This window comes from Sciurus vulgaris (assembly GCF_902686455.1).
Source record: "Sciurus vulgaris genome assembly, chromosome: 8".
NCBI lineage: Eukaryota > Metazoa > Chordata > Mammalia > Rodentia > Sciuridae > Sciurus > Sciurus vulgaris.
Genome location: NC_136468.1, coordinates 38,346,129 through 38,371,284, shown reverse-complemented (window position 1 = coordinate 38,371,284; position 25,156 = coordinate 38,346,129). Strand labels below are relative to the sequence as shown.

At 36.6% G+C, this 25,156-nt stretch overlaps 1 protein-coding gene across 3 annotated transcripts in view; it reads left to right on the top strand.

Moving 5' to 3' along the window:
* Positions 1-25,156, top strand: part of MDFIC (MyoD family inhibitor domain containing) — an 82,621-nt gene that overhangs the window by 47,714 nt on the left and 9,751 nt on the right. For all 3 annotated transcript variants that reach the window (XR_013765702.1, XM_079150920.1, XM_079150919.1), the window contains exon 4: positions 6,589-6,870. Coding sequence is in view for 2 of the 3 variants with exons in the window: in XM_079150920.1 (XP_079007046.1) it covers positions 6,589-6,870 (282 nt within the window). In the remaining variant the exon portion in view is untranslated. The remainder of the gene's footprint in view (positions 1-6,588; positions 6,871-25,156) is intronic.

Here is a 25,156-nt window from a genome sequence, read left to right as displayed (position 1 = left end):
GTAATGTAGTACCACATACTGGGCACCCAGTAAAAGCTCTGTAACTATCCCTGGGAAAAGTGTTTTAGACTTACTCAAAGTCATTACCCCCACTCCACATTCTGCACTGTCCATTTTCTTGCTGACAATTTTAAATGCTAAGCATTTAGTTTTAATTTTCTTATGTGTACATCAACCACTTAAATTGACAAAATGGCATGAGTGTGCTTTTGTAATTTTATTAAATCTGACTTGTATAAAGAGACTAGTGACTGAAGATGATTTGCACAGGTTAATAGATTATATGCTATAGCAAAATGTTGCTTTGTGTTGCTACACCAGTGGCTGCAGTTTCAAGTATAGTTATTACTAGTTACAATATCACCTATATTTTTAAAAAATTATCAAAAGAAGTTCAGGCTATTGAGTCATTTACTCTCGTATTTATTCTTCTTATTGAAAATCACCAGACCTAATTCTATTGGTTTCCTTCCTGATTGAAGACATTTGAACCTAGAAAGCACAGCATTTCTTAAGACATTTATAACTATTCATCATGGATATTAAAATTACAATCATGCTGCATTGTGTGAGCAATGATTTTTTTTAAAAAATCTTTACACATATGGTAAGCAGGTGACCAATGCTATCCAGGTTTGAAGATGCCGAATGTTCTTATAACTGGTGTTTGAAATTTTGATGTGTATTGCATTCGTTACTGAATATCAAGAATACATTTTTCGCTCGTATAGAGTAAATTTGAAATGGGGTCTTTTGTAGAAGCACCCATCCTGTTTAGAGTGATATAACAGATGCTGAATGTTCACATATCAAACAAAATGCTGGCTTTCTGTAGAAAAGAGGTGTCAAAAAGTTTCTTTGTACCTTTAACGCATGTGATTATGTAGTACAAAATGCAGAGTTTGTAAAATTTCTTGAATATACAGGCAAAAAAAATGAATAATTCAAAACAACTCATAAGTTCTACATTCTATTGTCCCTTTATAACGCAGGCAGAAGATAGCAGTGCGCTCCCAATAGAGCTGAATTTGCACAAGTTACACCTCTGAAAATGCCAGATGGTCTATGGTCTACTTTTGAGAGCTGTCACATATGTAAAGATTTGAAAAAAGAAAGACAGCTGAATGAGAGCAGTGGATCATTAAAGGGAGAGCGAGGGTCCCTAGGCATCACTTGTGTTTTAAGAAGCATTGTGTCGTTCCCATATTAACGTGCTTTTTCTTTCTTTCTTTTTTTTTTTAAAGCTATACACAACTTCTACACAAATAAGGAAAAGAAATCTGTTTCAAACCAAATAGTTGTAGTTTCATTGGTCAGACAGTTTTGATTTTGTTTTTGTTTTTTTTTGAAAATGAAAGCATGTTTCCTGCATGGTTTTAATTGTAATTTTACTGTTACATTGAAATCATACCATGAAAAATGATCAACAAAGTTAATTTAATGTCTATCGAGATAACTCATATATCTAGAATTTATCCAGTTTTGTTTTGACTTACTGCACACATCTGGCAAAATCGTTCAACTAAAAAATTGTTTTAACATTAAAAAACTGGAGTAAAGAGATAATTTGGGGTAGCTGATCGTAAGATAAACCACAGTAAAAATAATTAGATGACAGTGAAACAGAAATTATGTGCTATCATTTACCTGACAACAGAAATAGAGGTGGTTTTCAAGATTGAAATGTAGATAAATAATTAAGGATATGTTACCTATCACTTCAGCCATACCCAGTAATTTGCAAGGAGTCTATTTTGATAGTATAAAAAGGTCAAATTTGTCAAGTTTAAAATTTGGTGGTAAGACACAGTGCTTTTTACCACTTTCATTTTTATTTATGGAAAATGTTTAACTCTTACACTAATAATTCTGAGTTATCTTGTATTATGGAATATAATGAGACATTTTTGATTTTTGATGATTCTCCCCAGCATTGACCAATGACATTTCAACTTAACCAAGTTTTCAGATTACTTAAATTATTCTTTTGAGAGGAAAAATGCCCAAAACATTTCATATATTTGGGGAAATTACTAGAAAGTGCTCTGAAAAGAACACCGAGTGAGGTTTAAATATCTTCTTTGGCATCCTCTTAAATACGCATGCATAACTAGCTTTAGGTTCAATAGCAGTCATTAGGATGTCATTCTGGTTGATATAAGAAGTTACAGAAGCAGCAAATTAATCTCTAAATCAAACAATTGTACATCCATAAGAAACAGAGCTCCTATTTTAGAAGCCTTGATTTCAGATTTTTGGTCATGAGAAGGATCATACAGCTGCTAAACAGAGAAGCAAGCTTTTCTTCTGTTGCTTTTCATTCCATTTTAGGAGAAAAAGTATTTTGATATCTTTTATGACCATTACTTTGAGTATTCTCAAATATTTACCTTTTTAGACAATTATTCCCTTGTTTATCACGCTAGAACTGAAAAACTGTAAGAGGATTTCATGTATTAGTTTTATAAATCAGGTATTAATGTGAATAGGCCTGGTATGAAATCATGCTTTTTCTGGTTAAACAAAAATGATTTTTTTTTCATGAAGTGTTGCACATTTGTGAGTAAAATATTTTATTATATTAAAATGTTTTTCTTCATGGTAGGATGAAAATTTAGGATATGTAAATAAGTACTGAAGTAAGAAACAGTATACCAAAGACTTAAAGTACATTCTTATTTTGTGTGTCAAAAATATGTACCAAGTCTTAGCTAGTCCCCAGACAATAGATAATCAGACAGCTTTGTGCACAATATTTTGTCTAACTTGAACAGTTCTTAGTTGTCATATATGATTTACATTTCATAATAGTTCATTATCATAAGCAGTCTAATTCAAAAAGCAGCTTTGGATTTTGAAATACCCAGAAATGAAGGAATAATAAAATTTTGACACTGAATGTTTTTTGTTCTTGCTGATTTTCATTGTTGTTGTTGTTGTTGAAAAGCTATGATTTATAGCTTTTCTTAAGATCTACTCAGTCAAGGTACAGGTTAATTTTTTCCATGTTTCTAATTGGTGCATTACGATTGTATGTAATAGCGGAATTCACTGCTACATATTTGTGTATGCACACAACATAATATAATTTGATCAGTATCATTTCCTAGTATTTCCTCTTTCCCTTCTCTCCTCCCTCCCCCAGTTCCTTTCCTCTCCTTTGCTGATTTTTCTGTTATTTATTTATAGGTTTTTTTAAATTAGTATCTTGTGGATGTACATGATAGTGAGATTTCCTGTGGTATATTCATATATGTACATAGGAAGGTTAGATCAGATTCATTCCATTGTCTTTCTCCATTCCATCCTTCCTCCCTTCTCTTCATTCCCCTTTGTCTACTCCAAGGATCTTTCTTCTATTCTTTATTTTAATCCCTCAACCTTAATTTAAATTATCTTCTATGCATCAAAGAAAACATTTGAACTTTGACTTTTTTGGACTGGCTTATTTGGCGTACCATGATAGTCTTCAGTTCTGTCCATTTACCCACAAATGCCATACTATCATTCTTCTTTATGACTGAGTAATATTCTGTTGTGCATATGTACCACATTTTCTTTATCTATTCATCTATTGAAGGTCACCTACTATAGCTCCATAGCTTAGCTACTGTGAATTGCACTTCTATAAACATTGATGTCACTGTGTCATTGTAGTGTGCTAACTTTAAATCCTTTGAATATATACTAAGGAGTGGGATAGCTGGTTCAAATGGTGGGGAATCTCCATACAGCTTTCCAGAGTTGTTGCACTAATTTGCAGTCCCAGCAGCAGTGAAATAGTGTACCTTTTCCCCCACATCTTTGCCGAGATTTATTGTTATTTGTATTCTTGATAATTGCCATTCTGTCTGGAGTGAGATGAAATCTCAGAGTAGTTTTGATTTGCATTTCCCTAGTTGCTAGAGATGTTAAACATTTTTTCATATATTTGTTGACCATTTGTATTTTTTTCTTTTTTGGTGATGCTGGGGATCGAACCCAGGGTCTTATGCATGCTAGGCAAGCACTCTACCAACTGAGCTATATCCACAGCCCCTGTAGTTCTTCTTTGAAAAGTGTCTATATACTTTGCCCATTTATTGATTGGGTTACTTGTTTTGGGGGTGTTAAGATTTTTGAGTTCTTTTTATATTCTGGCTATTAATGCCCCATCTGAGGAGGAGCAGATGGCAAAGACATTCTCTCATTCTATAGGCTCTCTCTTCGCTCTATTGATTGTCTCCTTTGCTATGAAGAAGCTTTTTAATTTGATGCCATCCCACTTATTCATCTTAAAATTTTACTTCTTGAGCTATGGGAGTCTTGTTAAGGAAGTCATTTCCTGAGCCAACATGTTGGGAGTGTTGGGCCTACATTTTCTCCTAGCAGTTGCACTGGTCTCTTAGGAAGTGAACACCAGAAGCTGCACCCCACTGCCAAGCCAACATACTTGACCTCTCCACCAAATGGAGGGGCTCCACCTCCCTAGGGTGGCTGACACCTTGCATTGGTCACCTTTTGAATGCAAGTGTGACAAAATCTAGCTCATAGTGCCTTCTCTGTAACTGCAGAAGACTCACAGATTGAGATATAGGGATTTACCAAAATCAGTATATTCAGTGGTGCTGGCAGCACAGATATTCACCATTACTTGTATTATTAATTACTCAAAGAATCAAATTCACTTGTCCTTCTTAGTATCATGCTATTAAAATGGTCTCTGATATTTTCCCTTTAAATGTTTTGCTTTTCATATGTGGGCATTTATTGTATCTGGAATTTTTGTGCATGAGGCACACATGCCCATGAATGTTCGTCCCTTTGCTTGTTTGGAGTTGACTGTTCCATTTGCTTATATGTCTGTGCCTGGTCAAATGCTGTACCATGATTTCATACTAAGATTTCATATCTAATAATCAAGTGCCAACACCCTCTTTGTTGTCCTCAAAATTTCCTTGGTGGTTCTTGACTTCTCTCCCTTATTTTTGAATCAGTATTTCCAGTTCCATGAACAAGCCTGTTGGGAACGTTAGTAAGAATTACATTAACTAAGTAAACTGAAAAGAATTAATATATCAGAATTAATATATTTATACTCTCCATTTATTTGGGTCTATTTTATACTTTTCAGTAATGTTTTGTCATTTTTTTTAACCATAAAAATCTCTGCCCACTTTTTCTTAGTTTAATTCTTGATACTTAGCAGGTTTACGTTTTTATTTTGGGGAAGATCTTTTTTTTTTTTTTTTTTTTCATTTCTATTGTCAGGGTAAAGAGTAATTTTTCTTATATATTTCTTGATTGACTACTGTTGGCATATTGAAACATTGCTGATTATTATGTGGTTGATCCTGTATAAATCTTGCTAAAATCTTAATTTTTGTGAATGTATGTTGTTTTAGAATATTCCATAACATTTGAATCTGTGCGTATCCCTGCAATATCATTGCTTCCTTTCCAGAATGCAGACTTAATTTTTACCCCCTTTTAGTCAGCTTTTTGATATGACTAACAGATCTGACCAGAACAATTTAGGGGAGGAAAATTTCATTTGAGGGCTCAGAGTGTCAGAGGTCTTAGTCCATAGAAGGCTTGTTCCAGTCTTTGGGACTGGAGGTGAGGCAGAACACCATGGCAGAAGAGAGTGGCAGAGGGAAGCAGCTCACATAGTGATCAGAAAGCAGAGAAAGAGGGGTCTCCAGTTGCCAGATACAAATATATACCCCAAAGTCACACCACCAATTCCCACCCCCTCCATCCACATCCTACTACTTCAGTTACCACTCAGTCAATCCCTATCAGGGGATTAATTCACTCATTGAATTTAGACTCTAAAATCCAATCATTTCTCCTCTGAATCTTCTTACATTGTCTCACACGTGAGCTTTTGGGGGACACCTCACATCCAAACCATAACACTTATTGATTGCTTTTGCCAGAACTTCAGTGTCAAGTTGCTTGAGAAGGGTAAGTGGGCATTCTTAGCTGGGTGCTGACCCAAATGGCAGTATTTCTAACGGCCAGTGTTGTTTCAGTTTAAAGGACTTTTCTTGTTTTCCTTACTTTTCATAAACTGTTTATTTTAAAATCAAATTAATGAATAAATATAGAAAAGATTTTCTTCTCAAGGTTTTGGAATTGAAAAATAAAGAATATATTTCTCTTTTTATTGTTCAGGTTTGCATGCCTGAATTCATTGTTCCTTTATTTCAAAAGATAATTAAATAGTTTATCATTATTAGGAGTATCTGGATAATACTGTGTCTACAGTGCCCAAGAAGGTTCCCACATTTAGAAAAGAATCGACTTTTGCTGAATAAATCCTGAATTACTTTTTCGTATTTCTGACTTCTTAAATATCTTCTAGAAATGCAACAATAAAATTTTTTCTGCTCGACTTTTTATATCCTTGTATATAGTGACTTTCGATGACCATGCTTCCACTTTTCTTTTTATTGATCTTCCTTCCTTCTCCCTCTCTATTTTCTTTTTCAGGTTTAGTGTCATGAGTAAAACCTCAAATCTTGATTAGTGAGTGCATGTTTGTGATTGGAAAATGGTAATTTCTTTTCTGAAATAGATACTCTTTCCTGTGTTTTAATTTAGCCCAACCTCGGCGCTCGCCCCAGCTGCAGACTTCAGCACAGGAGGAACCCAGCGAGGAGGAAATAGTCAAGATGAAGAACGGAGGCCACACGAATCTGAGCAACGGAAATGGAATTCACCACGGGGCCAAACACACATCTGCAGATAATCGTAAACTCTCAGCTCCTGTTTCCCAAAAAGTGCATAGAAAAATTCAGTCCAGCTTGTCTGTAAACAATGATATCAGTAAGAAGAGTAACGTAAATGCTGTCTTTTCCCAAAAGACAGGTTCTTCACCTGAAGGTAAGTGTGAGAAAGATGCTTATTACATTTGACCTGATGTAAATCATATTCACTGGTACTGATCTGATCAAGCAAACATGATTGAAAATTCTTGTTTATCCCTCAAACAAGAGGTTTGGTAAAATGCTACTTCACTTCCTCACAGGAAAGTACAGGATTGAAGGAAGAATTGAAAGCTGACACCTGCTTTTAGACTATCATCTTCTAGAGCCAGTCATCATTACTTTAACTATAACTGCTATCTTTTTTTTTAATGCCACATTTAAAAATATGAATATAACATTTTGGTGGCATATATAAGCGTGTGTGAGTATTTTTCCCGTTCTTGATGCAATATGTTTTTCTGTACTTTAGAGATAAGATTACCTGCCTGTATTTTTGTCTTGCAAATCAGTTCTTAAATATGCAAAGCTCAAATGAGAAAAAGATTGGGTAATTTTCTTGCTCTTGTCAGGGAGTAGACCAGGTGATCTCTGTCCCTTGCGGACTGTCTGCAGTTTCCCTGCTGCCATCACCCTGCCCTATTCAGCCTCACTGTGCTCTGCCCTTATCTCCTCCTGTGGACATGCTTGGGCTGTGCTCTTTGACCTCTGGGGAGCTAGTTATTACCTCCCTGGTTTTACCTCATCTTGCCCTTGGCCAGGTTAAAGTCAGGTTAAATCCTGTGAACCTGAGAGAGTTTTTCTTTACTATAAAACAAATTCATATGATGACCATTAACCTACACACACTTTTTATGTGGTTCGTTGTATCATATCAAAGAAAGAAATATCTCCATAGTTAAGATATCACATTTCTCCCAGGTTATCCCTGGTCCTGTGCTTTTCTTCCTTTCTCCTGTTAGTTCTTCTTGGGAATCTAAAATCTTGAATCTGTTATATATATCTGGCATGTGTGTGTGTGTGTGTGTGTGCATGTGTTCATGTGTACCTCTGTGTGTGTGTTTGTGTGTTTATGCTTTTTCCCTATACCTTTTAATTTTAATTTCCATGAAGTCCTGAATAAAGAGAATTCTATGGGATGCCTCTATGAAGTTGGTCATGCCTTTTCATGGAGATAAATTGAGTTGTAAATAGAAAATTGTATTGAGAGTTACCTGTAATAAGTGGGAGAAAAGGATATTACATTTTGGCTACAGGTGTCTTAAACTCAACTGAGGCAAAGTGTTAGCTTGATCAAATGATATGATAATAAATGGTCTGCATAGTTCCAGGTCAGTGACACTACTTTCCAAACTAATTAGATTGAAAGGGACATGATTGACATTTTAAAATGAGTTTGACATGTAAGCCGTGTGGTCATCTCTGAAGTATAGGTAGGCTGTTAACTAAACTGGCTCTCCAAGGAGTTGGGAAGGCAATGCAATTTTCTTTAGAGGATCTTCACTTCTCAGTGATTGGGTGAAATAATTGAATGCAATTGAAATCTACTTGTTTTATACATTTGAATTTACTTATTACCTCCCTAGCCTCTTATTTTCCATTTGATATTTACTTATTTTAGTATTAAAGAATGATAACATTTGCATATCAGTCCAACTTGAAATAGCTTATGGAATTTTTCATTATTGCTTGCTTTTAATATCATGTCTGAATTTATTTCTAATGTAAGAATGCAGCTTCATAAGTAACTCATGAAGAAGGATGAAAATCAACATTATGGAAATGAAATACAGTTCTATTCTTCCTCTCCCTCTCCCTCTCCCTCTTTTGTTTCACCTCCCCTCCATCTTGCCCTCTTCCCCTTCTCCCTGACTCCCACTCTTACTTATGACTGACCACAAAGATCTGGTTAGGAAGAGTCCCTTGTGATCTGCTCTTATCACAAAATAACATTACAAATTGAGTTGGGGCATAAGGAGTATGAAAAAAAAATAAAAAACAAAACAAGGTGTCTAAATGTATTGTATAAAGTACAATCCAGGTCTTCACTGTTAGGGTATAGAATTTAGCCAGTTGTCAGTTTCTTTTGTGATCACTTGAATCTCAACTAAACTTCTATTGGCCTGTTTCATATTTTCTCAAAGTTAAATGTCTTCATGATTTTTGCCATATTTAAGGTTATGCTTTAAATTTTTGTTATTTCCTTAGAATGGTAGAATGAAACAGACATTGACTTTCAATTTTGAAGTTAAATTTATTCTCTGCCAATGTGCTATAATAACAAAGAAAACAAGCAATTAATTCGCTGAGCTGATAGATGACATATTAAGAGGAAGAACATCATCAACTAGTTGGGGGGACTTGGTTTTTCTACAAAACAAAGGATTTAGATTAGGTAATTTTGAAAATTAAGTTTGGCTTGGGATTTTGTGATTTCTTTTACAGCAAAGCTGCTTCCCTTTTGAGACAGATCTCTTGCTCTTCAGAATAGTCCCTAGATGAGAAGCCATGTAAGACATGCGCTGGACAATGGCAGAGATGGTTTTGGTGAACTGGAACGGTACCTGACTTCAGGAGGCCTGTGGGCCTAAACAAGATGCTATGAACAGATTTGAATGATTGCATGAATAAAAACGGATAGGAATTGTTTTTAAAAATGTAATGACAGTGGGAGGATTTAATGGTTAGACATTTTTCAGTTGTGTTTTCCTTTTTCCTTAATCTTCATCATCTGTTCCTGCTCTTCTGAAGCAAGTGAGAAAACAAATTCCAAAATAATATTAACTGAAAATCTCAAACTCAGCCCACTAATCAGGCCCACTTTGACAATGTATGTTATTTTTGGTCACATGGTGCTTATGAATTTTGTGTTGCACATAAAAAAATATTGACCCCTTGAGGGTCATCTTTCTGATTCAGAGTATGGAATTAGCTTATTTAACTTTTTCATAATGATTCATTAAGAGCAGAGTGCCCTCCCTGACTAAGGTGGAAAGCCCTGTTTGGGTGTGGGCCTGTTGTTTGTATACGGGGAAGGATCGAGCAAGCCACATAATTGAGTGCGTGGATTGGTGAAATATTTTTAAATGTCTTTGTGGGTTACCTAAGGCCTGAGTGCCAACATGCTTGCCCTTGGTCTGCCTCTGGAAGCTTCATTGGTTCATATACTTAGAGAATAGCGTCAGTGTACCAGAAACTGTTCCACCTGCCTTGCTCATGTGGAATCTTTTTATCCTCCCAATAGCACTGCCATACTGTGAACTGTATGTAATTATCAAAGTATAAGTGAGGGACTGGGGATAGAGCTCAGTTGGTAGAGTGCCTGCCCCGCAAGCACAAGGCCCTGGGTTCAATCCCCAGCACCACAAAAAAAAAATAAAATAAAAAGTATAAGTGAGGAAACTGAGGCAGAGAGGCTTCACGGAAGCCACTGAAGTCAGCTGGCATAAGGTGAAACTGTGGTTGAAAAGCAGACATTCTGTTTCCATAGCTCATGCTCCCAAACTGTTTGCTATTTGCTTTACTAAATTTCTTGGAGAAAAGGTAAATTACTGGCCATGGCAAGGTCACCTCAGATGTTAATGATGAGAGAGCCAGGGAGGGAGCTACTGTTTATATGCTTGCCTTCTTGAAGCCATTCTGTGAATATTTTAAAAACAGCTCTCACCTTGCACTCCATATTTGTTTCTCTTCCCTTCTAGACTGTGTTTTCCTGAAAATGTTGAATTGGGTCTCTGAGTCCTTTTTTCTTTTTTTTTTTTGTAAATTCAAAGTAGTACTGAGTAGAATAGCTTCACAGAGTTTCCCATGAGTTAATAAGTAATATAATACTTTATTCCAAACCACTTTATCCTGCTCTTCCTTGAAACCAGCACTGGAAAATAAAATATGTGCTCATATTCACTAAAAAAATTTTTAAAAAACTCTTTTAAAAAATTCCTTTGTTGCACTAGAGGAAAGAAAATATTCATGTGGGAAAATACTGCACATTTTACTTAAAGGTTATTAAATTAGTAGATTTCTACTTGTTTTGTATAATTAAATATTTTCATACATACTTAAATTTTCTGATTGCATCACCCAGGTGGAGAGTTTTAAGACTAAATGTGTAAAATTCTTGACCTTTGAAGTAATTATAGTATAATTTAGTATCATATAATATTCAAATTGCCAAGGGTTTTCATTAGACTCTAAGACATTTTTCTTATGATAGAAATGGTAAATCCTAATATGTTTTAGGCATGCCATTTATAGCTGTATAGTTTTGTAAAAAATAGCTTTCAACAAAAATATTTTGCAAAGAGATTTTATACTTTTCAAGAATAGTTTCAATGACAGTTGATTCTCCACACTTGATATTCTAGATTTAGTATATATAGAGAAATACATAGCCGATTTTAATGTATTATTGACCATAAATTCTGTGTTTGGAGAGTGAAGGGCTCTGTGTATGTAGCAGTGACTAGGGACATCTCAGTTTTAGTCACATAGAGGTAATGGTCTAGTTTACAAAACACAGACTCTGTAACCAGCCTGCTTGTGTTCACAGATTGATTTTACAGAACAGTGATGTGTCCCTGGGAAGGCTGCTTCACCTCTCTGTGCCTCAGTGTCAGTAGGAAGGGTGCAGAAGACCCTCTAGAGACTGTCACCGACCAGTCAGGTTTCTTCTTTATTCAACTGGTTTTCAGACAACTACACACTCCCGAGTTGTAAAACCAGGGGAAACAAAGCTAGAAAGATATGACATTAAGTTGTCTGTTCTTAGTATCAGCAGAATGTTATATTCATTTTTTCCCCATTAAAAAAAAGAAACCTTAGTTTGCCTATGATTGCAGGAGTGCCAGTATTTTAGAGGAAGTACAGTAGTACTTCATGATGTGTCCACAGCACTATCATCAGAGCTCCTAGAAATAAATTTTCAGTAACTTTGGCAAGATATGTGTGGCTGCATTCCTCCAAATCGTTCATTTGTCTGGATGATGTTTTGTTTTGTTCTGCTTGGTTCTTTTTATCAAGCACAGTGTCTTCCAGTCCATGTGAGAATAATGGTGTGGGAGAAAGGCTGAGAATTATACTTTCCAATGCAATATTTGCCTATCCTATGGAAAATAAGATTTTAACAAATTTTACTGTTCGGCCAACATTCTTAAATGGAACAACAGAAATACAACAATGTCGTGTAGTGTGTTTATGTGTGTGTGTGTGTGTGTATAGAAGTATACATGAGCAAAGTAGACAATGTCAAAGTATAAATCATTCTGCACATATAAGACTTTGCTTTTGTTTGCTTGAAATATTTAATCAGCTTTCCTAAAAAATTAAAGCAATTATCAGGAGTATTTACAAATCGCAAGTGTTTCTGCAGAGCTGAAAGTAAACATTTAAATACACTTCCTTTAGAGTTTAGGAAAATAGCTTAACAATGTAATTTGGACTCTCATACTCATTCATTCGATGAAGAGTAAAGAAAAGGTTGACAGGATTATGAAATATATATAATTTAATGTTGAAACATAAAGATACTCAAAGTATACCTCAACTCTCAGAGGTCCTCTCTTACAATAACCCAGGGCTTTGCAGACCATCATAAAGAAGAGATAGAAGTCGCCAACTGCATATGGACTCCACCTTCTGCACTTCTGAGTTTTGGTTTTGTTGCCAAGCTGTCTTAGGCTATTGCTCTAACAATCTGAATTAACTTAACATTCACTCAGGGAATGGGTGGGGAGGAAATAAAACAATGGCGATACAGATAGATTGGCCAGGAAGCTTTAGGGTGTGGGGTGCTTCAGTAAAGAGGCTGTTTAGAATCAGGGAATAATAATATGCTAAATGGAAAGGATTGAGTAAATCTATGACCCTATTTTTTAATGCATTGGTGATGGCAACTGGAGACTGTAGCCTTTTTTGTTAAAATGTGAAATAGCACTATGTAGGCATAGCAGCAAGTTGGCTTTCAGTCCCAAAAGTCCGCAGTAGCGGACCTCTAAGTTGTCTTCAGGGTTCAGAATAGAATGAGGGGGTCCTGGCCCAGCATGAATTCTAGATAAAACCGGAATAGCAGTCAGATATGCATATTGAGTAAGACTGTCATTAATATTCCAGTTAAATTAGCTGGGAAAGTGACAGGAAATTAAGAAATCAGAAGGAATAGCCGAAGGAAATTGGTAGCTGATCATGAGTTGCTTTAGAATCATTCAATTTGAAATGATGATACACAGTCTAAGAGGAGAGCTCCAAAATACATTTGGAAATATACCATTAGAACTTGAGAGAAGGTTCAGAACCAAGAAACTTACTGATATTTGTTCCCACAGAGGAAATATTTTTAATGGCACATCTTAAGATTTCTCAAGTAGAGATTTAAGAGAAAAGGTCAAGTGGCTGAGATCTGAGTGACTCAGGGGTCACTGGCGGGCAGCCAGTTTGGTGGGATAGGAGTGTGGGCCCACATGCAGGCTTGAAAGTCAATCCCATGGAAAGTTCAGGCTTTTCTCAGGAGAGAGGGTCAGAGAGAAAGTAATCAGAGTAAGGCTACACTGACAGGGCAGCCTCCAGGAGAGGTCAGCGTGCAGACAGGAGGAAGATGGCTGAGAGGAATCAGTAAGAAAGGTGAAAAGGGACTCAAACCTCAGCGAGTTGTCCAGGAGGCTCAGAAAAAAGTTCTAAGAAAAGAAAGAGGGCAGTCCTAAAGTGCACCAGATATTGTTGACAGGTTCAGTAAGATTAGCTCTGAAATAATTCTGTTTTATTTAGCATCATGGACGTCACTTAGTGTACTTATTAAGGATCATTTTCTTGGACAAGCCAGAATGATGTGGGTTATTCAGTGGAAGGAAACATGGATGACAACACTTCTAGAAATGCCTAATTCCAGGGCAGAAGTGAAGCAGCTTGTGTTTAGTTTAGTTTTGTTGTTCTTGTTGTTGTTTGTTTATATTATTTTGTTTCAAGATGGGAAAGATTTGAGTGTGTTTACATTTGAATGGAAAAGATCCAGGAGAGAGAAAAAGGTTGAAAGTAATAAGACCTTTTAGACAAGCCAGCCTACAATTCTTTAGAATTTAGATCTTGAGTTCGGTGCACTGAAGTATAGTGAATGCACACACCTAAAAGCAGAACTGAGCAATGAGAGAAGCATTTGCTGAGTTGTTGACCTCAGTGGTTCTGCTCTGCATGGGTTGTATGGATGGTTAGTCTTAGAAGACTTCTGAGTAACTTCTATGGAATGACTTGGTATGAGGAAATGTAACCTTTGGGGATTAAAAAGCTGCTCTCAAGTTCCTACTCCCCCCTCATTCCAGGAGCATTAATTGCCTTTGAATGCAAGGCATTGACAGGCCTTATGATCCTAAAGTTCCTCATTTCTGAATTCTGTGTTCTGGACCACACATTGATGGAAGTCGATAGCTTCTTATACTTTATATTCATAAGGTTCTTAATTGAATTCACTGAGAGCTTTTGTGTATCATGTAGTATAAGAAATAAAACAAATAGGTAAACACATACTTATTATGAAAGTATAGGAACAATGAATAAGGAACCTGTTTTAGCCAGCTTTTTCTTACTGCGATCAAAATATATGATAAGAACAACTTAGAGGAGGAAAGATTTATTTTGGCTCAGTTTCAGAGGCCTCAGTCTGATTCATCAACCCCATTGTCTGGGCCTGAGGAAAGGCAGAACATCATTGTGGAAGGGTCTGGCGGAGGAAATTTGCTGAATTCATGATGGATAGGAAGAAGAGAGAGAGATGGAGAGTGTGCAAGGAGCCAGAAACAAGATATTGTCCCCAAGGGCATACCGCTACTTCCTCTAGCCATGTCTCACTGGCCTACAGTTACAAAGCATAGTTCATTCAGCTATAAATGTATTAATCCTACAAATGGATTAATGCACTGATAAGGTTAGAGCCCCAGTCATTGCCTAAAAGGCCCATCTCTGAGCCTGGTTGCATTGGGGATCAGCAGTTTTCCAAGTTTGTAAGAAAGGAAAGAAAATGTTGTTAGTACTTGTTTTATTTTAGAGGTAACTGAAGAGATTGGATGTTTTCAGATCCAAGGAATCAAATCTTTCTAAGAAGTGATCAGTTAAAGTGGTGCCTAATGAATCTGCAAGGTTTTTGATTTTGAGATAAGGCTGGTACAGGTATTGAATAGATGGCTAACATACCCAGGCTCACCAGTTTTAATCATCTCCTGTCATTTGTGCTGACAGTAGACTACAGGTACCCAAGGACCAAAGAAGGGCGTCCTACTCTAAGAGTGAAGTAATGATTCAGGAGGGAGGTGACAGGACTGGGTCAGGGTGACAGTGATGAAGGTGATGAGACACGGCCACATAAGGGTATTTATTGAAGGTGGAACAGGATTTTCTGAAAAGGGGGATTTTATTGTGAGAGAAACAGAGGAATAAAGAATGAGTCTCATTTTTTTGGCCCGAGAAAGAATTGAGTTTTCATTAACTAAGACATTAGACTATGGGTAGAACATGGTTTGGTTTCTAGGGGGAATATCAGTTTGGTTTTGAACACGTTGGATTTGAGCTACCTTTATCTATATAGGTGGTGATGTGGGATAGGTGGCTAGGGAGGTTGGAGTTCACAGGAAAGCTCTGCGTCTGAGATGTGTTTGGTGAGTCATCAGTGTGCAGAATGCTTCGGGCCTGGGATCACCTGGGGCTAAGGTTCTCAGCCCTGGCTTTTGGGTGCTAAGGATAATTGCTTTTGGGAAAAGGGAGTAGAGAGTAAAGTAAAACTCATGGCTTGGTCTTCAGAGATCATGATTTTGATTTTCTTGGAATGGAGTGTCCAAGGAATCACACCTTTAGGAAGTTCCCCATATAATTCTAATATGAGTGCACGTTTAAGAGCTATTGCCAAGGAACTTGATAAAGTATAGAGGCATTCCAAGAACTGAGCCTTGTGCCACTTCATTATGTGAATGTCTACCAATGAAGAGGAATCATGAAAAAAGTGCTCAGAAATAGTAGAGAGGGGCAACTTAGAAACCAAATGAAGAGAGTTTTAAAGTGAAGGGAGTGATCATGGGTCAAGTACAAGTGGGAAGTCCAAGGAGATGAATCAGAAGTGGTCACTGAAGTCAGTTTGGAGGTCACTAGTGACATTCAAACTTCTAGTCTGTGATGAGGACAGAATCTGATTGAAGTGGATTCTAGGGAGAAAAAAAAACGAGAAGAGAAAGATTTGAAGATGGCAAGTCTAGGTTATTTCATTCCAGGTGTTCCTGAAAGGGAAGAGTAGAAGGGCTAGGAGGTAAAGAGGAATGTTTTTTGAAATGGGATTTACTGATTGACTGTTGTTGGTAATGAACTAGTAAAGGGGAGATGTCGAGGATGTGGAATCTTCCGAATGATTCAAAATCTTTCAAATGACTGGCAGGATTTGGCATAGTAGATTTAAATTTCGGAGACTCTCTCCCCAAGCAAATATTGTGCCATTTGGAATGATGTTGAATCTGCTAAAAGTTTCCATGCACTGTAGAAGGATTTCAGATGGTATTTCTTGGCTACAGCAATGGCACTAGACACTACATAACATCACAATTCAAAGGAGGAAGCGTTTGGGAAAAGACACCAGATGTGTAGGATGTTTTGAATCTTCTGACAAAACTAACTGATGACTCATGTGTGTCTTGCAGCTTATAAAGAATATCCTAGAGAAAAACAGTGTCAGAGTATTGTTCATTGAATATAGTTTCCTTCAAATGTTTGAGGTAACCATCTATAGCAAAAGTATCTCAAATGCTCACAATCATAACTATTTTGTTAGATTTTGTATTTTATTTTAGATTAAATTTTATCATATAGCTAATGTATTTTACTTTTAAAAATGAGTTGCATTTTTGTAGGTAGAAGAGTAAGTATATTTAAATCATCTCTTGAAGTAAAGAAATAGACTGATGTGCAACTCATACCTTCATTCATGTCCAAAGGCCATGTGGTCTGCCTATTGGTAATCTGCAAGAAAAAGAAGATTGTAACTTGTGAATTTCTTCATGTTCCTTTTTCTTTAATTGAACATTTTCTTTATGATACTATATTTATTATATTATATATGTTTTATTATTATTGTCTTTTGCATCTCCATAAGTTTCCTGTTTTTCCCCTAGAGTTTTATTACTACATCCTTTAAATTCCTTTTTTGTGTGCCCCACACACATATACTTCTATCTCTCTGTATAAAAACCCTGCTACTTTCTTGGCCAAATAGATAAGAAAATGTTTAAAAATTGAGAATTTAATATGGAGTTTTTAAAAAAGAATATTTTGAAGGAAGAGAAGCAAACCATATCATCGTGTGCAGAATGCTTTGATCTGTGGTAAGAGGAGCGTTCATCTATGGAGGCTTGGTCTGCCACACCACAGTTTTGGTGGTTAGTCTAGAATGTACCTTTTGTATCTCTCTGTCTTTAATCCCCCTCTCTCTGTCATCTCACCTTCTTCTTTTTTCATTTATTTTTCTTTTGCTCCCTCTTTTCTCTTTACCTGTTTCAATTGAAAATTTTTCATGATTTTATTTAGTTATTTATTACAATTTGTAGGAATCAAAAAGGAAGTGATTCATGACATTTTCCATTATATGTGCTAATACTTGTTTCATTTTTAGCTTGTATGTTTTTGAGTATAGGTACAAAACCTGAAAGAATAGCTCCAAAAATCCCTATCTAAGACTCAAGGCTTTTTCAACAATAATTTTTTTTCTCTATTGAATTAGATTCTTAGGGTATTTTGAATTGATTTCTATTCTTTCAAAATACATAGTTACTTAGCTATTTCTAGGTTTTTTTTTTAATTACATTCCCAAATGATCCTGCCTGACTCCCAAAGCTAATTGAAGTAACAGAAATCTTGAAATACTAGAAATGCAAGGTTCTCTTTTAAATGTTTTCACTTTTTAAAATACTTAGTGTTAAACTATTATAGTTTGAGAACCTCATATAATTAAGAGCTATATAATTCTCAACTGGTATAGTGTGAAATAGGATAGAGAGGAGCTCACAGTAGCAAGGTGAATTTGTGTGTGTGTGTGTGTGTGTGTGTGTGTATGTGTGTCTGTGTGTGTGTGTCTGTGTGTGTGTGTGTATTCTATATATAAAATTTAAGTCCAGCATGGTAGGAAGCTGTTCAAAGGATAACTTATGACCCTCTAGCTTAGGGGTCTAAGCCTTGGTGGTGGTGGTGGTGGTAGAGTGTATATGACTTAAATGGCCGAGTGGGGGGGGGGGACTACTTAATTTCATCAACAATTAAATCTTAAATGAAATTTAGTATTTCGGTCAATTATACCTGCAGACAGTAAACCGCAGTAGCATTAGTAGTACCTGTGACTTTATCTCTAATATTTTCATATCATATTACAATTATAGAAAACATGAAATATTGTTTGTGTTCATCATTAAATTTATAATAGTTATCAGATTACCATTAGAGCTGGCTATTAGAGTACTTAAAAAGAAGTACATATTTATTGTATCTCAACTCTTAATGTTAAAACTATTTTTGACATAATTGGTTACCTTAAGTACCCTGTGTATTTTGTTTTACAAATTTAAAAATATTTTGTGTCCACAGCACACCAGAAAGTCCAGAAGTACCTGCTCTTGTCCCATTGCATCCTAAGCATTCTTTGTAGTGAAAATAATTCTTTTTATAACAACTTATTTGAAAAATTTACATTTCTGTGTAGTTTTAACAATGTGGAGAACACAGATTATTTGTCAGCAGAATTTTTGTTTGCTTTAAATTGAAATGGTAATGGAGGAAATATCCAAAATTCCACCTTTAAAAAAAACTATATTAAATAGAAGATTCCTAAGTAATTGTTGTGTTTACGCTTACATTTTAATGCCATACTTTTACAAATATATAGTTAGCAATGCTAGAATATACAGAAGAATGGAAAAAACTGACTTGGTGGTTTTTGTATGACACCATCTGGGTTATCTTTATATAACTCTCCATAAATAAGTGCGAGAAAACAGAGCAAACTCTTCAAATCAACAACCTGGTGAAACATTTTTTTCCCAGGGCTCTCGGGCAGATCTTCTGACGGGATTTGAATTGATATGCAACATAGTGTGGCCTGGGGCTCCCTTCCAAGCACGGGACTCTGGTAATTTGTACTGGCTTCCCGTCCTCTTGTAAACTTGACCGAAGGGAAAATGGAAGGTGGTAGGCATCCTCTCAAGTGGAAGTAGGAGGCAATTAAAAGAATAAAATAGAATAATTATAAAACAGTTTGCTCAGGGAAATTAATCCTCCTCCCCATTTGGAAGGAGAAAAATATTCATACACATAAATAGTAGTTGTGTTTCAGAAGATTGAGAAATCCCAGAGTTTAAGGGAAATGTGAAGATAATTGAAAGAAAAGAGCAAAATGGATTAATATACTAGTTTTCCAAAGACATATTAAATCTGCCTAAAGTTCTACTCTGACTTCTCTTGGGAAATCAAAGGGGAGGAACTGGACCTCTTGGGGAATAATATCCCCATAGCATAACATAATTTAAAGTTGACACTAGAAGTTGAAGTTTATTTTTTTCCTAATAATTATGCTCAGTGAAGGATGCAGAAATTGCAGTTTGGAATGACAGAGGAACAGTTATTTTAGAAAGAACATTTCAATAACTATGGTAGATATCTCCTAGAAAATGTGTTCTATGGAGTGACAGGAAACGTCAAAGTAAAGGCACAAGCCATCTCTACCTCAGGCCATACAAATGAATCTCATCAAGTCAACAGGTATTTATTAAGGGTTTGGCATATATCCTGGCCTGTGCGCTAGTCTCTAGAGAAACCTTATTTTATTTTTTAAAATGTATTTATTTGTACATACGAATTACACAGAATAGTGGATTTCATGGTGGCATCTTCATATCCGCGTTTAACAATTTGGTCAGTCTTACTCCTAATACCTGTCTTTACCCTCGCCTTCTCCCTCTCCCTGCTCCTCTTCTATCCTAATGGTTTCCCTTCTACTTTCATGATACCCCCTTTACCCCACCCTGCTTTCCCTTTAGCTTCCATAAATAAGAGAAAACATAATGATACTTGACTGTGTCTGGCTTATTACACATAACACATATGTTTTACAGTTCCACCCATTTTCCTGCAAATGACTTAAATTGTTCTTCTTTACAAGTGAATAACATTCTGTTGTGTATATATACCTCATTTTCTTTATCTGTTCACCTGTTGATGGATATCTAGGCTGATTTTATAACTTGGCTATTGTGAATTGGGCTGTTACAATATTAATGTTAAAATATTTGGTGGTATGCTCACCAAGGAGTGGTATAGCAGGAATTTTTTTTTTTTTTAGATTTTATATTTTAATCAAGTACCTTTGATTTTTTTTTTTTTTTGTACTACTTTCAAAAAATACACGTTTAGGAATAAGAAGGAGCCCCTGACTCTTGAATTCCAATTGATCTAGAAAACAAAAGTATCTATATCTATGTATATCTCTGTCTATCTAAAACTGAACTCCCATGTATACATAACATATATATATATATATATATATATTTTTTTTTTTTTTTCTAATCCAGATTTGAATCTCTTGTGGAAATTCCTGACTTGCTTGTGGCTCTGGCATTCTAGTATACCTGCTTTCAGAACCAGAAATTTATATTGTCTTTCAACCTCTGTCTATACCAGAAATTGACAGACACTACTTGAAAACCATAAAAATTGCCATCATTACCCCTGTGTGTTCTTGGGTCTCAATAGGAGTCTCTGAGTCCCTCAGCAGAGCTTCACTGTGCCCCTGTTATCCAACCCATATATTCTGAGCATGTGTTCTGTGGTGGAAAATCTTCTAGGTTCTAGAGTTCAGCAGTGAACTCAGAAGACAGATGAGCAAACACGCCTGCTCACTCCCTTTTTCCACAATTACTACCCGATTTTTGTTGTTTGTTTTCTCATTTAAGAAGCTCTCTGCAGCCTTCCCTTGATTCTAGGGGCAGAAAAGACTGTCAGCTTTTCCTCAGTCTCCCACCCTGGGACCTACCACCTATAGGCCAATCCAAACTTGGGCCTGTTTTTACCTCCATTTCAAAAATGAAGGTGATGCCTGTCTTCCTGTCTGCAGAACCCCACTCCCCTCACTCTGAAAGCAGGTATGCTAGAATGCCAGGGTCACAAGCAAGTCAGGAATTTCACCAAGAGATTCATATATGGGTTAGAAATATATATATATGAGTCCAGTTTTAGATAGACAGAGATATACATAGATAAAGATATGGAAATGGCCCTTTCCATAATGTTCAAACTGTCTTCCAAGGATTGGTAAACACATGCATTTCTTTCCTATCTAAAAACATGCAGAAGTGCATGTGCGTGTCTCTTTCTGGATTCTGCACCCCTCTGCAGTTTTCCTCAGCTTTCTCCCTTCCCTTGACAGACAGAGTTCTTGAAAGGCTGTCTTCGTGTGGTCTCTGAATCCTTGAATTCTGGTTATTCTTCATCTCACAGCTCTTCACTTCTATTTCTGCCACATCACTGAAATTTCTCTGAGCAAAGAATTAATTTTTCTCTTACTTCCATGGCACCCCCTTGTCCAGTTTTCTTTCCCTCATTAAAACCTCATTTTGCTTTGCCAGCTCTTCTTCCCTCCTTTCCTCGTATGCTGTTGTTCCCTTTCATTCTTTCATGCTGCACATGGTCCCTGGCAACTGAATGATGTTATCCACTATGACCGCACCAGCCACCTCTTGCTCCCTGTCCCAGACCGACCAACCTCCCATGCTTCAGGACAGTCTCCAGCCACTTCTTATTTGAGTATCTTCAGACTTGACATTCCTGACAGTCAGCATCAACACGTATCACACAATTTCAAACCAGACTAGTTTTTTCCCTAGATTTTGTCCTATATAATGGTTCCAGAAGCCAGGAGTTACATTTGATTCTTCTTTTCCCTGCCTCAACTGTGTCTTGTCAACTCAGGCTAACTGTACACCTATCGTTCCTTAAAATCACCTGCCTGACCCCACTGATCCTATAGGATTGTCACTACATGCTGTCTCTACCTTCTCATTTCTGATATGGAAAAATTGGAGGTGTTCTGTTTTCTACAGTTCCAACAATCTTCAACCACTTGAATCTCTAAAACTGTCTAAAAGTCTTGTTTCTGTACCTTTCCACTAGTCAGAACAACCTTTCCAATTTTTTTTTTTTATTTGTCTCACCTAACGTGCTGCTTCTTCAAGACAGCACAGGGATGACCCCGACTTTCTCCTTCTGCTCTGTACTTCCTACTTCCACCCCTCAGAGCTCCATCTTACAAGTCTGAATTGAACATTAAATATTCCATTCATTTATGCCTCTGTTTCCTTGTCTGTAAAATGGGGTTAAGAATAGCATCTATCTTATAAAATTGTTATGAGAGTTTAATGAACAAATAGTTACAAGCTTATATCAGTGCCTATAAAATAACAAAGACTATATAAAAGCTTGAAAAAGATAAAAATTAATAAAATAAAACATGGAGGTAATTTATCATGGTTATGAGGAACAGCCTTTGGAATCATATAGACCTATATTTAAATCCTGGATCTTCCTGTTAATAGCTTTGAACCTTGAGCCAGTTATACAAACTTTTTGAACCTCAGTTTCCTAATCTATAAAATGATCAAAGTGTGTCTCGAGAGGTTCTCTGTGATGAAGAGATCTAAGGGATGGTGCCTGGGAGGAACTGAGTAGGGCAGCTCAGCTCTGGTCATTCCTACTCCCCAGCACCCTGGGTTTATCAGAATCCCAGCAGTTACCACACTTCATCTGTAACTACGATTTTACTTAGCAGCATATTGTGTTTTTGACTTTCATCTGTGCAGCTAGGGCCAAGTCTGTCCTGTAGGCAAATGTTTAATAAAGTTTTCTTGAATAAACATTTAACCACTAAGGCCTTGTCTTGATTCTATTCATTCTTTTTTTTATTTTTTTTATTTTTTTTATTTTTTATTTCCTATTAACTACCACTCTGGGAAAATCTTCTGTGGGTAGTACATGTGTTTCTAACCTCTCCTAGGGACCAGAGCGCACCATTAATATTTTGACCATTGTCATTACTTACACAGAGCCTGCTTTCTGGGCCTACATTCAGTATCTGCAGCAAGGCTCTCTGGACTTGTGGTCTGGTGGTTCTTGCACAGTATGACCATCTGCTCCTGGGGCTTAGCCAGTTTACAGTCAAGTTGCATTCAGCATTAATTAACTTTGCATTGTGCTTTGAATAGTGCATTGAACCCAATAATGACTTTCCTCAAGCCCCAGACTGTGAGCTAGACTTAAAAACCTACTGGCTATAAATAACAGTAGATGATATCATTCTGGAATTTTGGTGCTTGAAAAGAGCAGAGAGACCATTTTCCCCTCCATTGTATGCAAATCAGTACTCAGTGAACTGACTTGTTCAAGATTACTCAGCCAATTAGTGACAGAGCCAAGACTAGAAATCTGGTTTTAATTTCCCAGTATCACAGTCTTCATAACTAGGGTAGCAATTGGCTGTCAGTGCCAGTCATGAAGATGGAAAGGTGATCATTAATTGAAACCCCTTTGTTTTTGTGCCTCCAAATGTGCTGTTTTCCTGATACTAAACAGCTGCATTTAAACCCAACATGGACAGAGGTAAGAACTGCAGACTCTTACAGAGTTTCTTTTGTGCTTTGGCATTAGCCTGCCTAAATGGTCTTGGTAGGTCATTACATGTCATTACATGTGACTCAGGAGAATCTCAGCTGGGGGTAGCCTGGGTGAGGGCAGAAGATGGGAAGCAGTTCAGTAAGAGGGTTTTTATTTTTCTCTTTCCCACAATTTAAAGTAATACACAGGCTTGCAAAAATTTTACTGTTATGAGAAAACCAGTTTTATCTGCTTTGGTCATTTTTAGGTTACTTGCAAGCATGCTTACAATTTTTTTTTTTTTTTTTTTTTTTTGGTTCTCTGATTGTACACTAAATTAAGGTAGAGCTATTTATACCTTAAAATTTCAATGTCATGCTGTCCCGTTCATTTGAGGCTTGTGATAGTACCTTAAAAATATCAAATGGTAGCATGGATGGAGAGGGAGGGGTGTGGAAAGAGTAACAATGCCATCTTTGATTCACAAATTAATTCCGTAAATAATAGGATTTGCCTCCTGCGCTCTGCTTTGAAAGGTGCTTTGGTGTCTGATTTCACTGTAACATTTCACTCTGCTTGTTCCTCTTCATCTTGCCTGGTGTATCGGGAGACTGCTGTGCTTCTTTGGTTGGGGCCTGTCTCTTCTGTCAAGGCTGAGGAGCACATTTATCCTGGGCTATCTCTAGGTGAGGCTCCTCCTGTGGTGGAGACCTGGACCTCCTGCAGAAATACTGCCACTCCTTTGGGGACTGCAGGAACAGTCATGCTGGGGACCTCTCAGCTCCTTGGATTTCAAAGGTGCCTTTGGACTCTTGCTGAACCAGATTGGTCAAGGGCCTGGAGAATTGCTGCACAGGATCCCATTGCTACCTAAAGGACTATCAGCCTCCTCTGGGTGTGTTTGTTTACTCCCAGTCTGTCATGATGACTTTGGGTCATAGGTGACCCTGCCAACTTCCTAGGTCTCTGTGATAGGCTGATACCAGTGACTAGAAGCATCAGATATGGCCAGGGTATTAATGTCCTCCTGCTCTTCTACTCCTTATTGTAATGTCTTACAGAATCACTCAGTGGGTGTGTTATGATTTTAAAAAAATGATTTCTTTTCATGATATAACTTGCCAAGTGTTTAAACCAAGGGCAAATAAAAGGTGAAATAAACACAGCTGGGAAAATAAAATTAGGAAAAATATTAAATAAGCATTTGGTGAAGATTTTTAAAATGATTTTTATTCAGATACACATTTTCATTAAAACTAAAGGATTTTACTTTCATATATTTTGCCCTAGTCATAAAGGATATTGTTACCAACTTGAGGAGACTGTTGGACATCGACTCTTTCTAGGAAAAAGCTTTTAAGATCTAAAGTAAAATTTATTATCCAAAATTTATATTCAACCTTGTTACTAATTATACTTGCACTAGAGATATTTCAACTGGCCAACTTAAAATAGCACTGAATAGGTTCAAGTACAGTATGGTCTTATTCTATTTTTGCTTTCTAGCTTCAGAAGAAAATAAATGCATAATAATTGAAATTTGGAAAAATAGATTGGTATTTTTAAGTCTTCTGCTGTAGCCAAACGCAAGATTACTAAATCTTTCCTGGCAGATTTCTGCTTCGCTCTTCTGCTAATTCTGTCTTTTACAGTTGCTTCTTGCTTCTTTCTCTTGTCATGTGTTCAAGCTATAAACGGAGCCTTTTATAAACCATCAGTTACAATAAAATGGCCCTGTGTTGGTCATCAGGTGAATG